The 21,795-nt window shown below is 43.7% G+C and overlaps 1 protein-coding gene and 1 pseudogene across 1 annotated transcript; both read left to right on the plus strand.

Annotated features, from left to right (window-relative positions):
* The first annotated feature begins 79 nt into the window (after positions 1 to 79).
* On the plus strand, positions 80 to 5,655 carry LOC136494843 (glycine--tRNA ligase, mitochondrial 1-like; annotated as a pseudogene).
* A 429-nt stretch (positions 5,656 to 6,084) lies between these two features.
* On the plus strand, positions 6,085 to 10,915 carry LOC136494844 (cytochrome b-c1 complex subunit Rieske, mitochondrial). Its single transcript, XM_066491019.1, has 2 exons — positions 6,085 to 6,389; positions 9,962 to 10,915. The coding sequence occupies exons 1-2, from the start codon at positions 6,215 to 6,217 to the stop codon at positions 10,597 to 10,599; spliced, it is 813 nt and encodes a 270-aa protein (XP_066347116.1). The 5' UTR covers positions 6,085 to 6,214; the 3' UTR covers positions 10,600 to 10,915.
* Positions 10,916 to 21,795: the final 10,880 nt, after the last annotated feature.

A 21,795-nucleotide genomic window follows, 5' to 3' on the forward strand; every position in this document is an offset into this window, starting at 1 on the left:
GAAAATATCTGGTTCCCCGTGGGCCCGGGGGTACGCCACCGATTCCCCACTCACACCAGGCCAGCGCGCGTGGACATTGGGCAACCGCGGCCACCGACTAGTGGGCCCCACTCGTCAGCCCCACGATCCTCTTCCCATCTGATGCTCCTGATCCGCCGCGTCTTCCTCCTCCTCTCGCCGCCCTCCCCTCCTCGCGCGCCGCTCGCAAAACCTCTCCTGCTCCTACGCCCGCCCAAAACCCTAGCCCCGACAGCGCGGCAGCTCGTGGCTATGGCTGCGCCGGCCCCGTCTGCGGGTGGGGCGGGGACGATGAGCCGGGACGCGTTCCGCGCGGCCGTGACCAACACGCTGGAGCGCCGGCTCTTCTTCGTGCCCTCCTTCAAGATCTACGGTGGCGTCGCGGGGCTCTACGACTACGGGCCCCCAGGTTGCGCCGTCAAAGCTAACGTCCTCGCTTTCTGGCGCCAGGTACTTTACTACTACACCGCAGATGGATACCGAGCTACCTAGCTCTCTCAATACTGCTACTTGGTACGTTCGAGGCAAAGGCGGCACATTTTTCAGTTTTGATTGATTCTGGATTCACGCGAAAGAGGGCAGCTGCTGGAGTGCTGGGTGCTGGATTTTGATCTACTTGGTCTGGTCTCAACTAGATGGTTGGCTGGGCCTTTGTTTGCGATAGTGTACCTTCTCTGTGCCGTGTTGGATTTGCACGTCGACATGTGTGGTGTGCAATCAGTTGATTGCTGAAATTGCCTACCTACCTTTTAGTCAAAGGGAAAGGTGGCTACTGGGTGCGCTAGCACCCAAACTATGCTTGTTCTGCTGATTATAAACCTTGGTAATTGCTCTGGTTCATAAGCTTGTTGATTAGGAGACTACATTGATTTCCTGGATTGTAGAAGATTAATGCTCTCAGTTTCAATATTTCAGGGGTCACATAGTGAAACTTTCATGCTTATATGCTCTATAAAATAATCAATTAAATCTAGTGTGTTGTGATGTTAGTGGGGATGGTTGCCATCAATTGGCACTGAGAGGCGCACAAGTCTAAAGTACATGTATTGTTTAGGATGCTCTCAAATGTCAATGCGTATTGTGAGTTTATTTTAGTGATATTTAGATTAATTATTTTTTATTGCTGTGACTAAAGGAATGCACTATAATATATTCATGAGCAAACTTTACCAGAACTACAACTTTTACAGTAAAATTATCACAATCTGTGCCACCTCATAGAACTGCACATTTAAAGTTGATTTTACCATGAAACTGCATATTTAAATCTATGTATCAGTGTCAACAAACTGAATATTCGGTATCAAATAGTATCGCAAAACTACATATTTACAGTGGATTGTATTTTGAAACCACATATTTAATCTATATGCATCTGTGTGTCACCAAACTGAGTATTTGGAATAGTATCACAAAACCAAAGATTTAGAGGACAGAATCCTGGGTGGCTGTAGGTGCTTAAATCTTCTAAAGGAAAACATTTAGTTTGGTAGTTTTGTGGTAAGCTGACTTCAACTGTAGTTCTGTGATAAGGTGGCCTAAATATGTTGTTTTGTCAAAGTACCTGTAGTCTTGCGAAATTTACTCAATATTTCAATCTCACGCACATTTAAGGGAAGGGGTCTTAATTCAAGTTGCAACTTTCCAATTCTATGTATGGATAACCAGATGCTCTCAAATCTGGATCCACCTGAACTTTTGATTTCTTATATTAGCATGGTTGTTAAAAATGTTTCCATTTCCATCCTTGGTAAGGGGGAAAATGAGAATAACATGTATTGCATAAATCATGACATGTGACATGCGGTAAAGTATTCTTCATGTAATTTTTTAACCAAATGTATATCGGACGCTTACGAGGTGAAAACCACCTTGCTTTGAAAAGATGAAATCTGTTGCCAGGAGTGTCCGATTTTATTGCAGGTGGTAACAAAAACTTCTGCCAAAAAACACTGCTTGCAATAAGATCAAACTATATGTGCAACCTTAAGTTCTCAACTTCTTGAAAGTTTTGTTTTCACTTGATTTGCCCCAGTGCCTGCATGTATTAGCTATATTGTCTTCAGTACATTATGAGAATATACTATAGATCACTGCTTACTATCTGCTCAACTTCTTTATTAGCATTTTGTATTGGAGGAAGGGATGCTTGAGGTTGACTGCCCATGTGTGACACCAGAAGTTGTCTTGAAAGCCTCTGGACATGTTGATAAATTTACAGACTTAATGGTTAAAGATGAAAAGACAGGCAACTGCTACCGTGCGGATCATTTGCTGAAGGACTTCTGTAAGGATAAGCTTGAGAAGGATCACACATTGTCACCAGAGATGGTAAAAGAATACAATAGAGTTCTTGCTATCCTGGATGATCTCTCTGCAGAACAATTGGGTGCTAAGATTAAGGAGTATGGGATTGTTGCTCCGGACACCAAGAACCCATTATCAGATCCGTACCCTTTCAATCTCATGTTTCAAACTTCCATTGGACCATCAGGTTTGAGCCCAGGGTAAGACAATAATTACACCTGAATAGATTCCACTATATTTCCACTATGTTCGTTCTAGCTTATGCGTATCTGCTTCCTTGGTTGTGCAGGTATATGAGGCCAGAGACAGCTCAGGGTATATTTGTGAACTTCAAAGACTTGTATTACTACAATGGCAACAAGCTGCCATTCGCTGCAGCCCAAATTGGTCAGGCCTTCAGGAATGAGGCATGATTTCGTTAACCTTCTGTTCATGACCTGTGTTTTTTATTAACATATCTTGTAGTATTTAGTTCCTCTTCTTATTAACATATTTGCCATCATAAATGTAATGTGGCACATCAAAGGTTACCACGATTTGTTTGGTACACTTAAAGCCATCTTCTATTTACTAGGTATCCAGATGATATAAAATATTATTTGAATAACATGTTTACTATTTAGGTAAACTGGAAAGTAAAATGGGAATGATCACATTAATTGCCTTTAGAGCCTGTAACCGTAGAGCCCTACCAAAATACTCTCTCAACTGAAGCAAATTTCTTTTGCTAGATATCTCCCCGTCAAGGCCTTCTGAGAGTGCGTGAGTTTACTTTAGCGGAAATTGAGCACTTTGTGGACCCAGAGGACAAATCCCATCCAAAGTTTGGTGATGTTTCTGATCTAGAGTTCTTGATGTTTCCAAGAGAGGATCAAATGGCCGGAAGGTCAGCCACAAGACTTAAACTCGGAAATGCTGTATCTGAGGTATTATGTTCAGATATTTCTCTGTTATTTATTTTGACAATATGTTATCTGAGCTCTTCTTTTGCTACTGTTGATATCATTCTCTAAACTTGTAGTGCTGTTTCAAAGTAATTTATGCTACAACTGCAGGGAACTGTGAACAATGAGACCCTTGGCTACTTCATTGGAAGGGTCTACCTTTTCTTGACACAACTTGGGATTGACAAAGATCGTCTCCGTTTCCGTCAACATCTGCCAAATGAAATGGCTCATTATGCTGCTGATTGTTGGGATGCAGAGATTGAATGCTCCTATGGTTGGATTGAGTGTGTTGGAATTGCTGATAGGTCTGCCTATGACTTACGTGCCCACTCGGTATGTATTAGTATCACCATCGAATCCGTACACTCTTGGAATTGCTGGTTGGTTGTTCATTATACTATCAAGCTAAGGAGCAAGGAGCGGTGCATCTCTTATTTTTTAATTAAATAAAGTTACTTTTTAAACCACCCCCCCCCCCCCCCCCCATCCTTATTATGGTCAACTCGTTATTGCTATGAAAAAGGTAGCCTTCTTTGTTTTAGTGTTGTACAATTAAATAGTTAAACAATAATTGAGTTTAATAATAACTAAAGCTCTGGCTTTGTTTGCCCCATTCTGAAATTTTCTTTTGCACCTACATCATAATAGAACTCCTTTCTAATGTTGGTATTGGACAGGATAAAAGCGGCGAGAAACTTGAAGCACATGAGAAGTTTGCAGAACCCAGAGAAGTGGAGGTGAGATTTACATTCCTTTTATTGTACACTAATGTTTTCAGTCATTATTTTCCTCTAAAAAATGTTTCAGTCATTAGCATAGCTATATGAAGCTGTGATGTTTTGGTCAGTTTCTTAAATTATCTGCTTTGCTATTAACAAGTTTCATTTTGGCATATTCAGAAATTAGTTATAACGCCATCAAAGAAGGAACTTGGTCTTGCATTCAAAGGGAACCAGAAGATGGTTCTTGAATCATTGGAAGTAAGTTTCATACCTTCATTGACCTGTTATATTATGTTTGTGTTGCGTTGATTTTCATTTACTTTATTATCTTCTTGCAGGCCATGACTGAGACCGAAGCATTGGATATGAAAGCTGTGTTGGAATCCAAGGGGGAGGTTGAGTTCAAGGTGTGTACCCTTGGGAAGGATGTTACCATAAAGAAAAACATGGTTTCAATTAACATCGAGAAGAAAAAGGAGCACCAAAGGAAATTTACTCCTTCCTGTCATAGAACCATCCTTTGGGATTGGGCGCATTATATACTGCCTTTTTGAGCACTGCTTCTACCAAAGGCCTGGCAAGACAGAGGATGAGCAGTTAAACGTATTCCGTTTCCCCCCTCTTGTTGCTCCAATAAAGTGCACTGTCTTTCCATTGGTCAAGCTTGAGAAATTTGAGGTTGTTGCCAAGAAAATTTCAAAGGCCTTGACAGCAGCAGGGATTTCACATATTATCGACATGACAGGTACATTACCAAATAAGTAGACTTGTGCTTATGTTCTATAGCAGCAGCAGCAACAACAACAACAACAACAAATATGTTTTATAGCAGTTTTAGCTAAATTTACTTTTGATACTTTGTTAGTTATTTTTGCAAATTGTACATTTAAAGATGTAATAGATAAGGCATAGCTTTCCATGTTTTATCATTTGATTGTTTAATTGTTAATGTCTCTTTTTAGTTATTAAGTAGTTCAGTTTTCCAAGTCATATGCTGTGGGACTCAGATGTGCCTGCTATTCTTCCTTTTTCAGAATATTTTGATTGAACGAAACAAAGCATGAAATTTGTTCTTTGAGTTGTGGTGGGTCCGATACTGCAAGGAAGGTCTATAGTTTCAGTTGTTCTGATCCGTGGATGCTTTTGTTACAGGCAATACAATAGGAAAACGCTATGCAAGGACGGACGAGATTGGTGTCCCCCTGGCGATCACGGTTGATAACACTACAAGCGTGACGGTGCGCGATCGTGACAGCAAGGACCAGATCCGCGTGGAGGTGGACGAGGTGGCCTCGGTGGTGAAGGAAGTGACGGACGGGCAGAGCACCTGGGCTGACATCATGTGGAGGTACCCGGCGCATTCCTCCTCGGCCGCCGACGAGGAAGAGGCAGAGCCGTGAAGAGGCACAGCCACAACACCACCCAACAATCGTTGGTCCCTGATACTTTTCCTTGTTTATTAACAGAAACAGAATGCGTTGTCGTGTAAACCTACAGTAGCCAGATTCCTGTACATTTTAATTTCCACAAACAAATAGTAGCTTCTTTGTTATGTTGGTCTCGTAAATTCTGTTGCCTCATTTCATCTTGTTTCACCCTTGAATGAATTGTAATGTTTGCCTCGTGATCAGAAGGAAATAGAAATTCGGCTTTGTTTGCTAGCTTCAAATTTGTACGGTCCTTTTTTAGGCTCCACTTGTCATTGGTACAAACTTTGTCTACGTCTATGTATGTTGTCTCTTCAAGTCCTGGTAAGAGAAGGTTGTGATAGGTGTGGCGAGCCAATGTTAAATCTAGCTATTCTAATGGAGATGAAACCCTGAATCTGCTGGGTTTTAACTTTAGTCTATCTCAACTTATTTGGGACATTAAAGTCTTTGTTGTTGTCGTCGTCTTTGTCATCGGTACAAAGCCTCTTTATTTTATTGGCGCTGCAATCTTCTCATTTGAAAGCAGGTTAGGCAAAGGTTTTAGGCCCAATAAAGTATAGCCAAAAGCCCACATAGCCAAACTGGGCTGCTGATATTGGGCCAGCGTAGCCCACCGCCCCCAATATTTTTTCTCCGTCTCTCTCGTTTCCACCAGTCTCTCTCTCTCTCTCTCTCCCTGTCCGTGCGTCGTGCGTCCAGGCGCGAACCCTAGCCGAGAGTAGATTGGAGGCGAGCGCCACCACCGGAGGAGGCGGAGGAAGAGGAAGAGGAAGAGGAAGAGGACGACACGATGCTGAGGGTTGCGGGGAGAAGGCTGTCGTCTTCCCTCTCCTGGCGCCCCGCAGCGGCGGCGGCCAGGGGCCCCCTCGCCGGCGCTGGCGCCCCCGACCGGGACGACGACTCGGCTCGCGGCCGGAGCCAGCCGCGGTTTTCCATCGACTCCCCATTCTTTGTCGCTGCCAGGGGTAAGCGCGCGCGTCCTTCCGCCTGATTCCCGTCTCTCCGTGTAGATTTGGCTTGGATTGGGATCGGGATCCGTCGGGTGGGTGCATCCTTGATCTGCGACACGAGGTTTGCTAGGTTGTGGACGATTGTTTCGGTTCTCGATGATGGCGTAGTTGTGCTCCGAGGCCTTCCTGTTTAGTGCTCCATGCGTGGTTCCCCTGTTGCTTATTGTACCGTAGCTGTAGCTATTACGTGGATCGGTCTTGTTTTCACTTTGCCTGTCCATTGATAAGTATGTGCCCAACGCGCTTGGACGATTTGCGTTCCTCCAGGACTCAGTACAATTTGTTCCCTTGTTTTTCGCTTGTTTTTATGCTGTTTGACATCCATTTCTTGATGTCTGTGTTCAAACATGCACGAATGCCACCTACCCTTAGTGATTAGCACCGTCACACGATCTTCCCTGCCAACTTGTGATGAATTGGGTTGCTAAGATGGCAATACTGTGTTGTCACTTTTATCGGGGTATACAAAGTATAGGGGGTAGGGCAGCAAGGATCTCCTTGATGAAAGAAAAGGCTAGCATCTGAACTAATCTACCATTGTTACTACATAATTCAGTCTATTTTAGCCAATTACTGTTGCACATATGTCTTCTGTTGTTTCGTAATGCTGTATGCATCTAACCTGATGCCGATTTCTCAGTATCATATTGCATTTAGGGCAAGGACCTTGATACTGACGACTGGCATGAAGCAATGATTGATTATGCTGGTTATTCTGAACATATTTACGATGAATTCTATTAGTGTAAAGCCTGCATAGGATATGCTGATTGTTACTGTGATTATAGTATTATAAAGAATGAACATTTCATTGATAAAACACTAGGTCCCTCTGCCTTCTCATGTTGGTTTGCCTTGGATGAGGATCAGAATCCTCGAGATCTGGAGGATTCCTTGTTCTGCAAAACAAGTATATACCCTTGAGATGGGTGGTCTATGTTCTGATGGATGCCCTAGTTTACCCCGAAAGCCTTGATATTTGTGTGTTCGGGCTTTGCACTCACCTGTCTTCCCTTTACTTGCTATGTTGTAGTGATCAATCTAGCATGGATTAATCTTGCTACATGTCATTGTATTAGTGGATTATATTTATTTGAATTAAGATATATTACTAAAATCTGCAAACCTAAGTGTTGTTACCATGAGAAACTGTGGTGATAATTCTGATCTGAATCAGTCCTGTGAACGATAGATGGGCAAAATTTCAACTGGTACAAAAAAAAGGTCATACCAAGCTCAAAGCTCCCACAAGTTGGGTCTTGGTAAAGGAATTTTGTAGGCAGCCTTACCCTTAACTAGTTATGCAAGGAGGCTGATTTGAACCCAGGACCTCCATGACACAAATGAGATACTCTTACCACTGCACTAGGCCCGCCCTTCGTATATGACTAAAATCTGAATCTAAAACCGCAAGGTTTGTTAGCACCAGAGAGCTGGCGCTCACAAAGCCTTAAAGTCCCAAACAAGTTGGGGTAGGCTAGAGTTGAAACCAACAGAAGCAATCAAGGTTCAGGCACGTGAATATCGTCTTCCAAGCACTCCTATCTAAGGCTAAGTCTTTGGGTAATATTCCATCCTTTCAAGTCTCCTTTTATTGCCTCTACCCAAGTCAACTTCGGTCTTCCTCTGCCTCTCTTCACGTTACTATCCTGACTTAGGATTCTACTACGCACCAGTGCATCTGGAGGTCTCCGTTGCACATGTCCAACCATCTCAACCGGTGTTGGACAAGCTTTTCTTCAATTGGTGCTACCCTAATCTCTCACGTATATCATCGTTCCGAACTCGATCCTTCTTGTATGACCGCAAATCCAACGCAACATACGCATTTCCGCGACACTTAGCTGTTGAATATGTCGTCTTTTCGTAGGCCAACATTCTGCACCATACAACATAGCAGGTCTAATCGCCGTCCTATAAAACTTGCCTTTTAGCTTCAGGTATTATTTATTTATTAGACTTTACATCTGTTTTCATATACTCCATTTAACTAATGTCGATTTTCTCAGTTTATTTGTAACTTCTCTTATAAAATGAGTATTTGGAGCAACAAGAGAAAACACATAATATGTACGGAAGATCAGAAATGTACATGAGAACTATGTGTACTGATGGTGGGAAGAGAAACATATGTATATTTAGAGTCTTGGGAGGGTGGTGCAGTGACTTTATGATATCTTGGCCACAGATTCTTCACGTGTGGAGGTTGAAGCGGCGAGGTAGTATCGATGTGTGCTGTCGTCTTGAGTAGTAGGGCTGTAAGGAAATCTCCTTTCACCATACAAACTCCCACCAAGATCCTTCAGACCACAATAATAATCCCTCACCATTTGACCTCCTTGTGTGATGGGGGTGCCTTTGCCAAAGACATTTCGTTGCTGCATCATCTCCCAACACTCTAATGGACATCTGTTCCCTTTTCTCCATTTTCTGTACATATAGCTCTCCCATAAATTTCTTATCTGTCTTACGTACTGCAAGTGTGTGTTTGAGAAGTTGAAACTAAACAAAAGTGAAAATTATGCATGTTAAAGGTTGCTTTGAACAAACAAATGGTCCCTAAAGAACTAGTTTTAGAGTTTTGTTGGTATATTTAGAGGATATGTAGATCAATGATCTATGCAACTATTGTAAAAAAATCATTATCAGTTCTATTGTAAAGAAAGTGGTATTAATTGAGTTGTTAAGAAGCTTTCTGGTGCTTACGACACTTGTATGCTGCTTCAGATTATCGATATTCCTCAATTTCCTTTGAATGATTTGACTCTTAACTGAAGACTTGTGTTGCTGTCCAGAGACCATCTTCATACTTCTATTCCCTTGATTTTAGCATGTCGGTAACAGCTTGCTAAATTGATGGTGAATTTGGTTACTATCATGACAGTGCTGTACTATTACATTAATTTGAGGATACAATTTCAGGCATAGTCACAAGAAAAAAAAGAGCTAGTATCTGAACTTCTGATTTTACTGCATTTGTCACGTTTTGTGTAAGTCTAATTTTACTGCTTGGATGGCTTCCCATGTTTCCTAATGTTCTAGAGACCTACATATTCCTGTCGTTCCTTGTGTCATGTCACCTTGGTAATTTACTTGTGTTATTGTGCTGCAAAATGACAATCTAGTGTGTATATATCTGTTTCTCCTGGTCCTGTTGGCAAGGACCACAACAGTGGGCACTGTCTTAAAGGTTAAAGAAATAGTTTATGGTACTTGCTTGTTTTAAAAATATTCCTCATTTTTGTGTATGTCCAAGAATAGCATATGCCTGTTATTACTAAGATCAATAGTAGGCCGAGCAAAAGAATACTGGAGCACATGTGGTTCCTTCATGTTCCAACTTTATGGGATGCATATATTACTCAGTGTTGCCATTTAATTCCATGAAATGCTTCACTGGATTGATCCTAATGTTGCCGATGTGGACATACCTTTTACTTGTCTGGAGGTTGAATGCTCTGCTATCGTTTGTTCTTTGTTTATATCTGCACATGGGTTGCGTGACAGTTTTTTCTTACTCTATGTAGGTTTCTCTTCAACTGAAACACTTGTCCCAAGGAACCAAGATGCTGGCTTCCCAGCAACTGTGGCTGCTGTGAAGAATCCTAACCCTAAGGTGGTTTATGATGAGTACAACCATGAAAGATATCCTCCTGGAGATCCCAGCAAGCGTGCCTTTGCTTACTTTGTCCTGAGTGGTGGGAGGTTCATATACGCTTCACTGCTGCGTCTCCTCATATTGAAGTTTGTCCTGAGCATGTCAGCAAGTAAGGACGTGCTTGCCCTTGCTTCAATTGAGGTGGATCTCTCCAGCATCGAGCCAGGGACCACAGTGACTGTGAAGTGGCGTGGAAAACCAGTCTTCATCAGACGCCGGACGGAGGACGACATCAAGCTTGCCAACAGTGTGGACGTGGCATCCCTGCGCCACCCAGAGCAGGACGCAGAGCGTGTGAAGAACCCTGAGTGGCTGGTGGTCATTGGCGTGTGCACTCACCTCGGCTGCATCCCACTGCCAAACGCAGGAGACTTTGGTGGTTGGTTCTGCCCATGCCATGGTTCCCACTATGACATTTCTGGGAGGATCCGCAAGGGCCCTGCGCCATTCAACCTCGAGGTCCCGACCTACAGTTTCATGGAGGAGAACAAACTGCTCATAGGCTAAGAGCTCGAAAACCACCTGTCTATTTATCTACTTCACTCAGGTGGATCCCTGCTGTGCTGTTATATTGTTTCTTCTTTTTTGGTTTGGCTAAAATCTTTGCTTCACGAGGATCATTGCCATGCCTTGATGGTCGACTGTTATCTGCCAAAGTGCATTTTTCAAGTACAAATAATGTGATACTGTGCCGCTACTAAAATGTAAGTTGGAAGTCATTTGGAACTTCATTTTTCTGGGATACCGTAGGTAGGATGTTGGTTACATCGTTCTGGCACATTATCGTGTGATGAAGAATAAGCACTCGCTATTATTTTTCCCATTCGTTTGTCTGATGTGAAGTTACTGAATGAACTTGTTACTGGTTATAGTTTTGCCTTGGACGTGTGGGGTCCAATTACATGGGCTCCTCTGATTTTTCTCCGTGTCGATGCTACTGTGGGATGGCATGTGCTCCCTCTGTCTCACGAGGGTACCGACGATGATGGCAAAAGACCTGCATGCATCCCTCTGTTTCCACATGTTCTTTGCATTCTCTCCTGCGTTTCTCCAGCTCTGGTGCTCCAGCATCTGATGCTGCTCCGCCGCCGAGGAGAGGCGGAGTGTGACCTTTGCGCCCGTATGGCCGGGCAAGCATGCCTCCTTGCCACACGCCTGCCCTCGCTGACCTCCGCATCATCCCACCCGTGGTCGGGTCCTTCCTGGCCGACCCAATCCAGGCGAGGGAGGTACGGTGGAGGAGGCGATGGGCACCGGCCACGGCCTGAGGAGGTGACGGCGGATGAGGAAAAGATGAGTTGGAAGGGATAAGCTGCACTGCAGGCTACTAGGCTAGTGGATGGTAGGATCGGTAGTCTATAACGGGACAAAATTTGAATCACAGGACCACAATTGTTGTGGAACAAGAGGGAGTATTCCGCTTCCACTGATGGTAGTGATATGATAACTGATGAGGCATCTTATGGCCAAACTGTCTTGGCTAGCATGGAAGCAAGACCATGACAAGACGATTGCGAGTTTGCCAATGTTCAGAGCAGACTAACGCTAGGTTTATCCTAAGCTGAATACTTCGATTATCAATATATATGCAAAATGTATTATTCTCACATGAAATAAAAAAAAAGTTAGAAAATTTGACTGAAGACATACTTAAATCTATATATATTCCCAATAGGAAGTAGTTGAGCTCGATAAAGTTTTGGAACGAAGACTCATTTTATATATTCAAATTGAACTCAAATCAAGGTCATATCGTGCTTAGAGGCTCGGAAACCTTGTAGATCTCGAGTTCTTTTAGCCGCTATATGCATCCATCGAGGTGTTGCTTTTTTATTTAGATAAAAGAAACAGAATCTGTTTTTTTAAACGAATCAGGCAGGATGGCTTCCGACCATAATAAAAAGAAGAAGAACCCAGACAGGGCAATACAATAGAGCTACAACAACGACGACCGGAACCAACGAAACCTAAAAAAACAACAGAAAGCAACTAGCTCAACTGTCGACAATGGCCGTTGGATTGAGACCCCCAACACGCGCCGGGCAACACCACTAAAAACCACAACTGGCTGCCACGATGCAACATCAACAAAGGGTGACAAAGCGACATGATGATACACCATCGTCACCGCCTGCGCCGTCGTTTACCGACGATGTACCACACCGAATCAACCGCGGCCATGCTTGGCTAACCGCCATAATCCGCTGCAAGCCATGTATCTATCCTGCCATCGGCTCTGCTTGCGCCGCCTGTCGACGTTGTCCCGCACCAAACTAACCCTTGTCGTGCAAGGCTAGCCACTGCAGTCCGCTGCAAGCTGCCAAGCCGAAAGCACGAACAACTGACTCTGGTCATCACCAAGCCGCCCGCCACCCTTAGCAACCAAGCTGCTTCATCAAGATAGAAGAAAAGTCAAGCAGGGCCTCTAGCTGCCATCAGACACCACACAAATCATCAGACATTGCGCTTAACTGGCCCAACTTCCGGCGTCGGCCTCCTTGAAAGATCCTTGTTTGGTTTTAGTAATTGAGTGACAAGCTTAGATTGACTAATATGTGTTTGAGTGAGATATACAGGTGATTAGTTGTAACACCCTCCGTGTTACACCCTAAATCATTTACTAAAACATGTCATGAGCATCATGTTTATGTGTTGGTGCATGTGATAAAGTGTGTAGAAAAATTTCTTATAACCTAAAATGACTAATAAAAATGTTAAACGAAAGTTGATTCAATAGTTCATGTATATCAAGTAGGGTTGGAAACTAATTTTTATTGAACTAAAATACTATAGAACATGTGTGTGATACTTAAATAAAGTTTAAAGTACAAACTTTGTAGATGACTGTGAAATACTTGCTGTCGAAAAACGATATTACTAGCTAATATTTTCACTAGCTTAGAAATTATAAATTGAAATCAAATTCAGCTCAAAACAGAAAAATTCCCAAGTTGTCAATAACTAGACATTGCTATATTTAGCAAATTATTTTGAGAGATTGGGTTAAAGGGTGGTGTGGTGTTATAGCTTGATTTGGTAGTCTCATATGTCATCTTGAGCATGGTGAAGATGGTTTAGGTCTAGAAGTAACCGTTTAGTTTTTATGGGCGTTTTAAAATTTATACACGGCACTGGTTTTGGGCTGGTTGGCCGCATGGGCGCGATCACCACGCTCGGGCGTTCGGTGTCGCCACGCTGATTGTCCCGCGCGCACGCGCACTGCCACGCGTGGCCGGCCACGGCTACTCTGGCCTGGGCTGTGGCTCGGCCGCCGCTGGCTCCTGGCGTGCGGAGCCGCTGCTGCTGCTTGCGCAGTCGGGCGGTGCTGCCGTCGGCCCCGCCGCGCTACCACACTACCGCCCCACGCCGCGACACAGCCGCTGCCGATGCTGTCGCCTCACCATCATGTCCATGCCTCCCTCTATATCACTGCGCTGCTGCCAGCCCAGTGTGTTGCCGCCTCTGCCGCGCGCACATGGTCGGGCTCACCGTCGCCTTGTCATTAATGGCACTACGGCACGCGGGCCACGCCGGTCTCGAACGCGCGCGCCTGTCTGCTTGCGCCTGCGCGTGGGCCTCCACGATCACATCAACCGTGTCCCGCCAAGGCGAGGATGAGTTGAGCCCACCTGCCGCGCCATGTCTCTCTCTTTCTCCCTCTGCTGCCATCGCCGAGCCACGCCATCAAATTACCCTGTGAACGATCACCTCCATTTAATTCGTCGCATTCATGACTTCACCATCATGTCCTCTCGCTGCCCGACCCTACGCAACCTTGAAGCGCGCATGGCTAAGCTCCAATTTTGGAGTTTCCCTGTCGCCGTGCCGATAAAGTCACGTCCGGCCGTGGATGTGGGCAGCCCTCCTACCATCCCTCCCGAACCAATTCACTTGCACCATCAGCTTTGCCTCGCCTCCCTCTTCACCTTGCGCACGTCAGCGGAACCGCTACCGTCTCCCTATCGTCACTGACTCGATTGTGCCGCCACGGTACGCCGCTGCACGGCTCGGCCGCACGTGGCTAGCCTTCCTCCATCATCCTTTGCCCCAACCATTTCCTCGGCCTGGTCCAGGGTAGACTCCTGATACTCACGAGCTAACCAATTAGGCCTGTAGCTACCCGAGCTCACCGAAAAAGTTGCTTCGCTGTCGCGGATAGCCGCACGTCGCTGTAGCCTTCCCCAGCGAGTTTCGTCACCCCACACCGCCGCTTAGCGTAGCCGCTCGGGTCAGAGATGGTGACCAGCCTGTTAGGTGGGCTCTCGCAGGTCCCAGGTGGCTGGCGTAGGCGCTCAGTGCCGCCGCTCGCCGTGCCACCGTGCACTGAGTCGCCGGGGGTGTGCGCGGGTAAATTAGGGAAAGACCAGAGGGTTAAGTGAGAAGTTCTGAGAGAGGAGAAAATAGTGTTAGTACTTAATTATAAATTGGGAGGAGTTCGAGGTCTCTTTTACAAAATCGTCGACACGCGTGGGATTCCCCGGCACAGGCCATCTCCGCGGGGGCCGGCCGCGCGTGTGGACAGCGCAGGAGAATTCATTTTTCTTTTTCATAAGGAATTAGAAATAGTTTTCTAATTTAATTTTAAGCTAATATTTGGTAAATCATATAAAATCATGTAGGTGTCCAAAAATTATAAAACAAATTTTGTTAGGTTCCTAAAATTGTGCTCTATCTGTTAGTGTATTTAGTTCATATATATGTTGATACTATGAGCTATTAAATCATTTGAGAGTGTTCAATATTATTAAGTTAATTATTGTAGGAATTTTTATGGTAAATTGGTGATAGCTTTAGTCCTAAAAATTTTATAGTAGCTTCATTGTATTATTATGTGCTCACTGTAATTTTTGTAGCTTTATAATAGACTAAGCATTAGGATAGTTAAATGTTCTTTGTTTCAAATATACATTAAATCATTAGTAGAAATAAAGATATATCCTTCATCTGTAAAGCTAGTTGTTTGTTAGTTGAACCCAACACTTTGCTTCGTAAAGATGATAGTTAGCTTAGCACCTTGATCATTAGAGCTAGCTTAGTAGCTTAGTATGCGTATTCTTAGTTTAAGAGTTGTTGTTGTCTAAATGCTAAGTGTTGCATCATCATCGCATGTATGTAGAGAATGAGTTGGCGGAGATCGTGATCACCGGACGATCGCGAGTTCGAGGAGATCGTCGAGGTGTACGAGGAGAATATTCTCGTGCAGGAGGAGGTCCCAGAGCCACCACTAACTGACTTAGCTGACACCGCGCCTGCCCAAGGCAAGCCTCGGTGCATAACTCCTTACTTTTTGTAATCACTGAATATATATATGTGATGTGCATTTACGTTGCAGGAATTTTATGAAAACCACATGCATAGATATAACTGTCCTATGAGTCCTACTAGTACAGGTTCGAGTAGCTGATATGCTTAGGTTTTTGGTAGTGTGAGTAACCTACTGTTACTCACAATAGGTGATTATTATAATTACTCTCATGATAAAATGATGAAAGGAAAAAATAGAGACAGGGCAGGGATATGGTATGGATATTGGTGGGTGTAATAGGTTGTGTCCCGCGGCCAATGAGGCTTAGCTTGGTTACACTATTTTCCCTGTTCATGTTGATTAAGGACCATCTATTGTTGTGGATGGTAGTCAGGTCACAGACTTATTATCCTGAGCACATACATGCTTATGGGAGCGAGAAGGCTCGTTACGCTCTTGTCTTGGGTTCTAGCTCTTTCCGGGCCAACTGATCGGAGGCGGGGAAAGGTGGAGGTCTAAGCACCATACTGAGACTGGGTCTCAAGTGTGGGGGCTTGGAGTCCAAGTTTGGATGGAGACCTGCACCCCGTGACAAGAGTGGAATGGGTTGGTCTTATTTGTGCCTAGGGTACAAACGAGACATGTGTTTTGGGGTACCAAACTGGGATACATTGGTTCATGAATCGTCGTTTCCATGAGACGGTATGACTTGGCTATGGTCTAGCACCGTAGTAAGAACTAGAAGATAAAAGATGGTGAAATGGTTCTGATTGCTCAACCCTTGCTTGAAAGTAGAATAGGTGCTTACCTAGAATGGTTAGCTAATGAAGTAATCATGACTGCTAATAAAACTTGACTGTAAGGATGAACTATTAGTAATGCTTTTCTCAAACAAAAAGAAAACAACAAACCCATATTGCCAATCATATTCCTTGGAGTCGGGAAACTATTTCCACTAGTCGGGTAAGTCTTACGAGTATATTGTGTACTCAGAGTTTATTTTACCCCTGTTGCAGGTGTAGCTTGAGGAGTAGCTCTTGTATGGAGGATTCTTCTATTAGGCACAGACAGATCCTTGTATCGTTTCTGCTAGATGCTTATTTTCCTTTCATTGTTTAATTATCACACTCTAAACTTGGTATTATAATAAATAATGTCTAATAACTCTTGTTGTATGAAATAGACTAAGTATTGTAAGTTCGTACTCATTATGGGATTCTAGATGTAAAATGTGGATTATTTCGAGTTCTCCCTTAGGGTGTGCTCGACAGAACTATCCGATATAGCTAACTTTCGAGGTGCTTAGTGTCTAGTGGAAGACGAGCGCCTCCAAAAGCGTGTTATTTCGGGCGGTTCTGTCACATTAGTCCACAAGTACATCATGTGTGAGCAACCTATGCCATAGAGGTGAAATGGCTTGGATATGTTGCAAGGCTCACACATGTGATGAAGGAGCTTATTGCATATGAGACATGACATGGAGTCATGTGACTAAGGTGGAGAAGATTAAGACAAGACTTAGCTTGATGGACCGGTTGCAAGTGTGAAGGGCAAGTTGGAGGCTTTGAAGCGATGGACCACGTGGAGGTGAAGCTTGAGCAAGACCTAGCGTCGATGGACAGAGGCAACGGTGAAGAGCAAGTGAGGTCAAGATCGATGAACCAATAAGGTCACATGATGATATGAAGTGGCTCATATTATTTGTTGATCAAGGTTGGTGCATGTGTGGCATCAACATTGGAGGAGATGAAATGGAATGCGCAAGGCAAAGGTATAATCTATAGGACATTTCATTTCACCTATCAAAGGTTGTGTAGAGAAGTGCATGACCGGGTTTAGGATAGATGGCCGTACTATCAAGAGGAGCAAACTTGTTTGCATATCGGTCATCTAGTGCCACTCGAGTGATCTAACTTTGCATCGTTGCTAGGATCAAGTGGCATGGTGAATTGAGTAACTAATCCTTTGGGAAATATTTATGAAAAGCTAACACACGTGCACAAGTTGGTGAACACTTGGTGGTGTTGGCACATTTGTAAAGGTAAAGAAGTTGGTGAAGAAGAGGAGGTGAAACTAGGATCGGGGTGCTGCCTGGATGGCACCGCCACCCCTGTGGTGGTGATTGGCTAGACAAGGCTGAGAAGGAGGATGTGGGGTGGCACCGCCCTACCTTGGAGGTGTCACTGCCCTCCTATGTCCGGTGACCGTTTAGTAGTGGCCCTGAGGGCGCAGAAGAACTGGGGCACCGCCATGTCTAGTGTGCACCGCCATGGGTAGGGCGATGGCACCGCCATGGGGTGTACAGGTGCTCTGTATAGGCACCACCGCTTTTCAGCAGAGAGCAAAGGAAGCAGGGGTTGGTCACCGCCTAGGCACCGCCGTGCCTAGGGCACCACCACTTTTTTCTAGAGAGTGGTGTTCTCGGTGGGCTGGGTGGGTGGTCACCGCCACCACCACCCTTGTCCAGTGACCCCTAGCCGTTGGAATTTGACCATTGGGAGGGGCACCACCAGTGTCTGATGCCCTCGCAGAAACCAGCAACTTTGCTCCAACAACTCTATTTGGCTTGGGGGCTATAAATAGAGGTGGAGCTTGGCCTTGGGCTGGTTGCTGAGCACCCTTAAGCCTTGGTGGCTTGTGTAGGTGTACTTGGGAGCCCTCTAACTCACATACGCTTGATAGTGATCATCCGATTGAGTGTGAGTGCGACTGCATCGTGAGGTTGCATCAAGTAGCACTAGGTGATGGAGTTGCAAGCCGGTGGTGCTTGTTACTCTTGGAGGTTGCCACCTCCTAGATGACTTGGTGGCTTGTGACTCCGTTGAAGCACGCGAGAAGATTGTGCAATGCTCTAGAGGAGGATTTGTGAGGAGGATTGTGCTCACCCCAGCGGGGATCGCGAAGAGCAACTCTGGTTGAGCAGTGTCATTGAGCTACCCTCGCTTTTGGGGTAAGTTCTTGCGGTGCCCAACCTATGATCTTGCCAGGTGATACCAATTAGTCGTCGAACCACCAAGTGAGCGGTCAACACAACGAGGACTAGTGTGTTGGCAAGCACGTGAACCTTGGGATAAAATCATCGTGTCATCCTTGTCTTCCCGTTGGTTTGCATTCTCATTACACAAGCTTGCATTTACTTTCATATACTTGTGCTTGTGTAGTTGCTCATGTAATTTGTTGACTTGTGTAGTTTGCTAGTTACCTTCTTGCTTGTATAGCATAGAAGTAGTTCTCTTGCGTGGCTAATTTGGTTTGAGTAACCTTGTTAGTCACATTGCTTAGTTTGTGTAGCTAAGTAATTTGCTGCTCTATAATTTGGCTTGTGTAGCCTTGTTATTGAGCTTTGCTAGTGAGCTTAGGAGCTTTATGCTTTTGCTTATTAGATTGTGTAGGAGCTCCCCCGGTTGCTTGAGTACTAGTTGCATAGGTTTGTGTGACCTTATAAGCTAGATTTGTTAGGTGATCTCTAGCTAGCCCGACACCTTAGTTACTTAATTAGTATCTTTGTAAGGTGCTAGAGAACTTAGATAGAGGAGTGTAGTCTTGGCTAGACCGTTAGTTTTAATTCCGCATTTGTTTTGGTTAGCTGGCATGATTAATTTTAGAAAGGACTATTCACCCCCTCTAGTCTACCTTCTCGACCCTACATGTGGTATCAGAGCTAGGTCTCTTATTTGTGGTCTTCACCGACCTGAGAGGATGGTGAACTTTGGGCTAGATGTTGAGTGTGACACACATTTTTGATGGCACACACTTTGCATGGTGGAAACACCATATGCTTGATCATTTCTGTGCAATGGGTTCAAAGGAGTGGTGGATCATTGTTGTTGGCTTTTCTCATGATGCTTTGGATAAGAGTATTCTGACCCAAGCTCAAAAGGATTGCTTACAACTTGATTCACGTGCTCAATATTATCTAACGTGTGCTTTGCATGATGATATCTTTAGACGTGTGTGGGATTTGGAGAGTGCTCATGATATGTGGATGGCACTCCAAGCCTTCTATAGTGACTCCTCTACAAGTGATGACGGCAAATTCAAGAAGGAGGATGATCACAAGGAAGAGGCGCATGAGTGTGTTGATCATGACCATGATTTGGTGATTGTGGAAGATTGCTCCACCTCATGGTCAAGTGATGATGATGATGATAGATCAACCACAAATTCACTTGACAAGATTGATGATGATGCCACAAGTGATGCAAATAATGATTCTACCTCAAGCACAATTGGTGATGATGGTTCATGCTCGGGCCATGATTGTGATGCTACTACAACCTCATCCACTACACCACATTGCTTCATGTCACAAGGTGACACCAAGGTATCTAATGCTAATGTGGTTGATCATGTTGATTCATATGATGAGCTTGTGAGTAGACTTACTAGCATGATCATGTCTTTAGAAAATGAGAAAGTTAAAACATTAAAACTGGAAAATGAAAACTCATTTCTAAAGAACTCATGTGAAGAACATAAGCACTTACCTGATGTTCTTAAATCTTCATATGGTGAGCTAAAATTGACTCATGAGACACTACTTGCATCTTATGAAGAATTATTAGAACAACATGCTTCTCTTATTAAAGTATTTACAAAGAAACTTATAAAGAATGAGAGCTTATCACATGAGTCAAGTGTTCAATTGTAATATGTGACTAACTCTTGTGATGTCAGGAAGAAGCATGTATCCACCTCTTGTGATGATTTATTAGCTATGCTATGCTCTTCACATTTAGATGCTTGTTCTACTTCTATGTCTTGTGAAACTAACATTTTGAAGGAGAATAGTGATCTCAAAAGAGAAGTGAAGAAATTGAGCAACAAGTTAGAGAGGTGCTACAACTCAAAAGTCACCTTTGAGCACATGTTGAAGACTCAAAGAAACTTCGGTGACAAGAATGGCCTTGGCTTCAACAAGAAGATGACAAAGGGTGAAAGAAAAAGAGAAAAGAAGATGAAGAAGCAAGAAAGAGAGAAGCTCTAACATTTCAAGTGCTACCGATGCCATGAAGTGGGTCATCTTCATGATCAATGCCCAAACATAGAGAATCTCAAGTTGAAGAAAGAAGAAGATAGGCTCAAGCATGTCAAGGCTTCAAGTGCCACACATGGGGTCACCTCACCTCTATGTGCCCAACCAAGCAAGTGGTGAAGCAACAAGAAGAGCCTCAACTAAAGCCACAAGTTGAGCAAGAAAAGAAGCCCCAAGTGCATGACAAGTCCAACCATAAAGATGGTGGTAATTCGGGGATAAAGAAGAAGACAAGAAGGGGTGGAAGGGCAAGGCATCCAACTCTTATTCAAGATGTCAAGATGATGAGCAAGAATCAAGATAATAAGAAAGATTATGCTCACATCAAGTGCTTCAAGTGTGGAGATATGGGACAATTTGCCTCGAAGTGTCCTACCAAGCTTGAGAAGAAGGCTCAAGCAAATCATGAGAGGCAAGGCATATGAGAAGCAATACAAGAGAAAGAAAGAAAAGGCTCTATCCAAGAGAAATTGCTACTCATGCCAGTAAAGGGGACACATGGCTAATTCATGTCCCCTAGGTAATAATTCTAAGCCCATTTCAATTGATGATAATATTGTGCTTAGAAAGGATGGTAATAGTACCTCTATGGTTGCTATTGCAAAACATCTTGCTACTCATACTATGGCTATGCCTAAGTATGTTGCACCTAACTTGAGAGGACCTAATCTAGTTTGGGTACCATCAAAAAGTGGATGAATGTGTGTAGGTACCATCGGCATTGGAGGCTTGATTCAATGGAATTAACATTGTTCATCACATGATTGAGTCAAGTATTGAAGCTTAGTGCATATTCTATCCCAATGCCAAGTCAATACAAGTGAAGTCCAAGTGCTATCAAACATACAAGTGCTATATTTAGTTGTGGATGATTTATTGGCTATAATCGATGGCTTGCAAATATTTGAGTTAAAGCTTGATATTGGATGATCATGAGCTAACCAAGGTATATCCCTAGTTGGTCTAATTCATTTGGGTGCATATAAGATGATTGAATTGGATATATATGCATATGTTGCTTGCTATAAGATGGTTGAATGGATTTATTGATTAGTAATCAAGTTTGGATTGATTTGAGTTGGATAAGTTCATGAGATGACATTTAGTAAGTGGATTGAATGGATATATGTCTTGTGAAAGTATTCAAACAAGTTAGATTCAAATTTGATTCAATTTGAAGAAGTATAGCTCAAGTATTGAAATCTGTCCAAAAATTAAAAAACTGAGCTAGCTGAGATCAAGTCTATTTGGATTAGCTTGAAATTTGGTGTGCATGCTCTAGACTTATGGTATAATATTCTGCATAAATTTCATGAGAAGTGGATAATAAATGCTTCGATTTTGGAGTGGATCTTGTCAACTATAGAGCAGCAATTTTTAACATATAGCAGTGGTGGAAGATTTGATTTCTGGCAGTTCGTAT

The sequence above is a fragment of the Miscanthus floridulus genome, chromosome 11 (assembly GCF_019320115.1).
Source record: "Miscanthus floridulus cultivar M001 chromosome 11, ASM1932011v1, whole genome shotgun sequence".
Taxonomy (NCBI): domain Eukaryota; kingdom Viridiplantae; phylum Streptophyta; class Magnoliopsida; order Poales; family Poaceae; genus Miscanthus; species Miscanthus floridulus.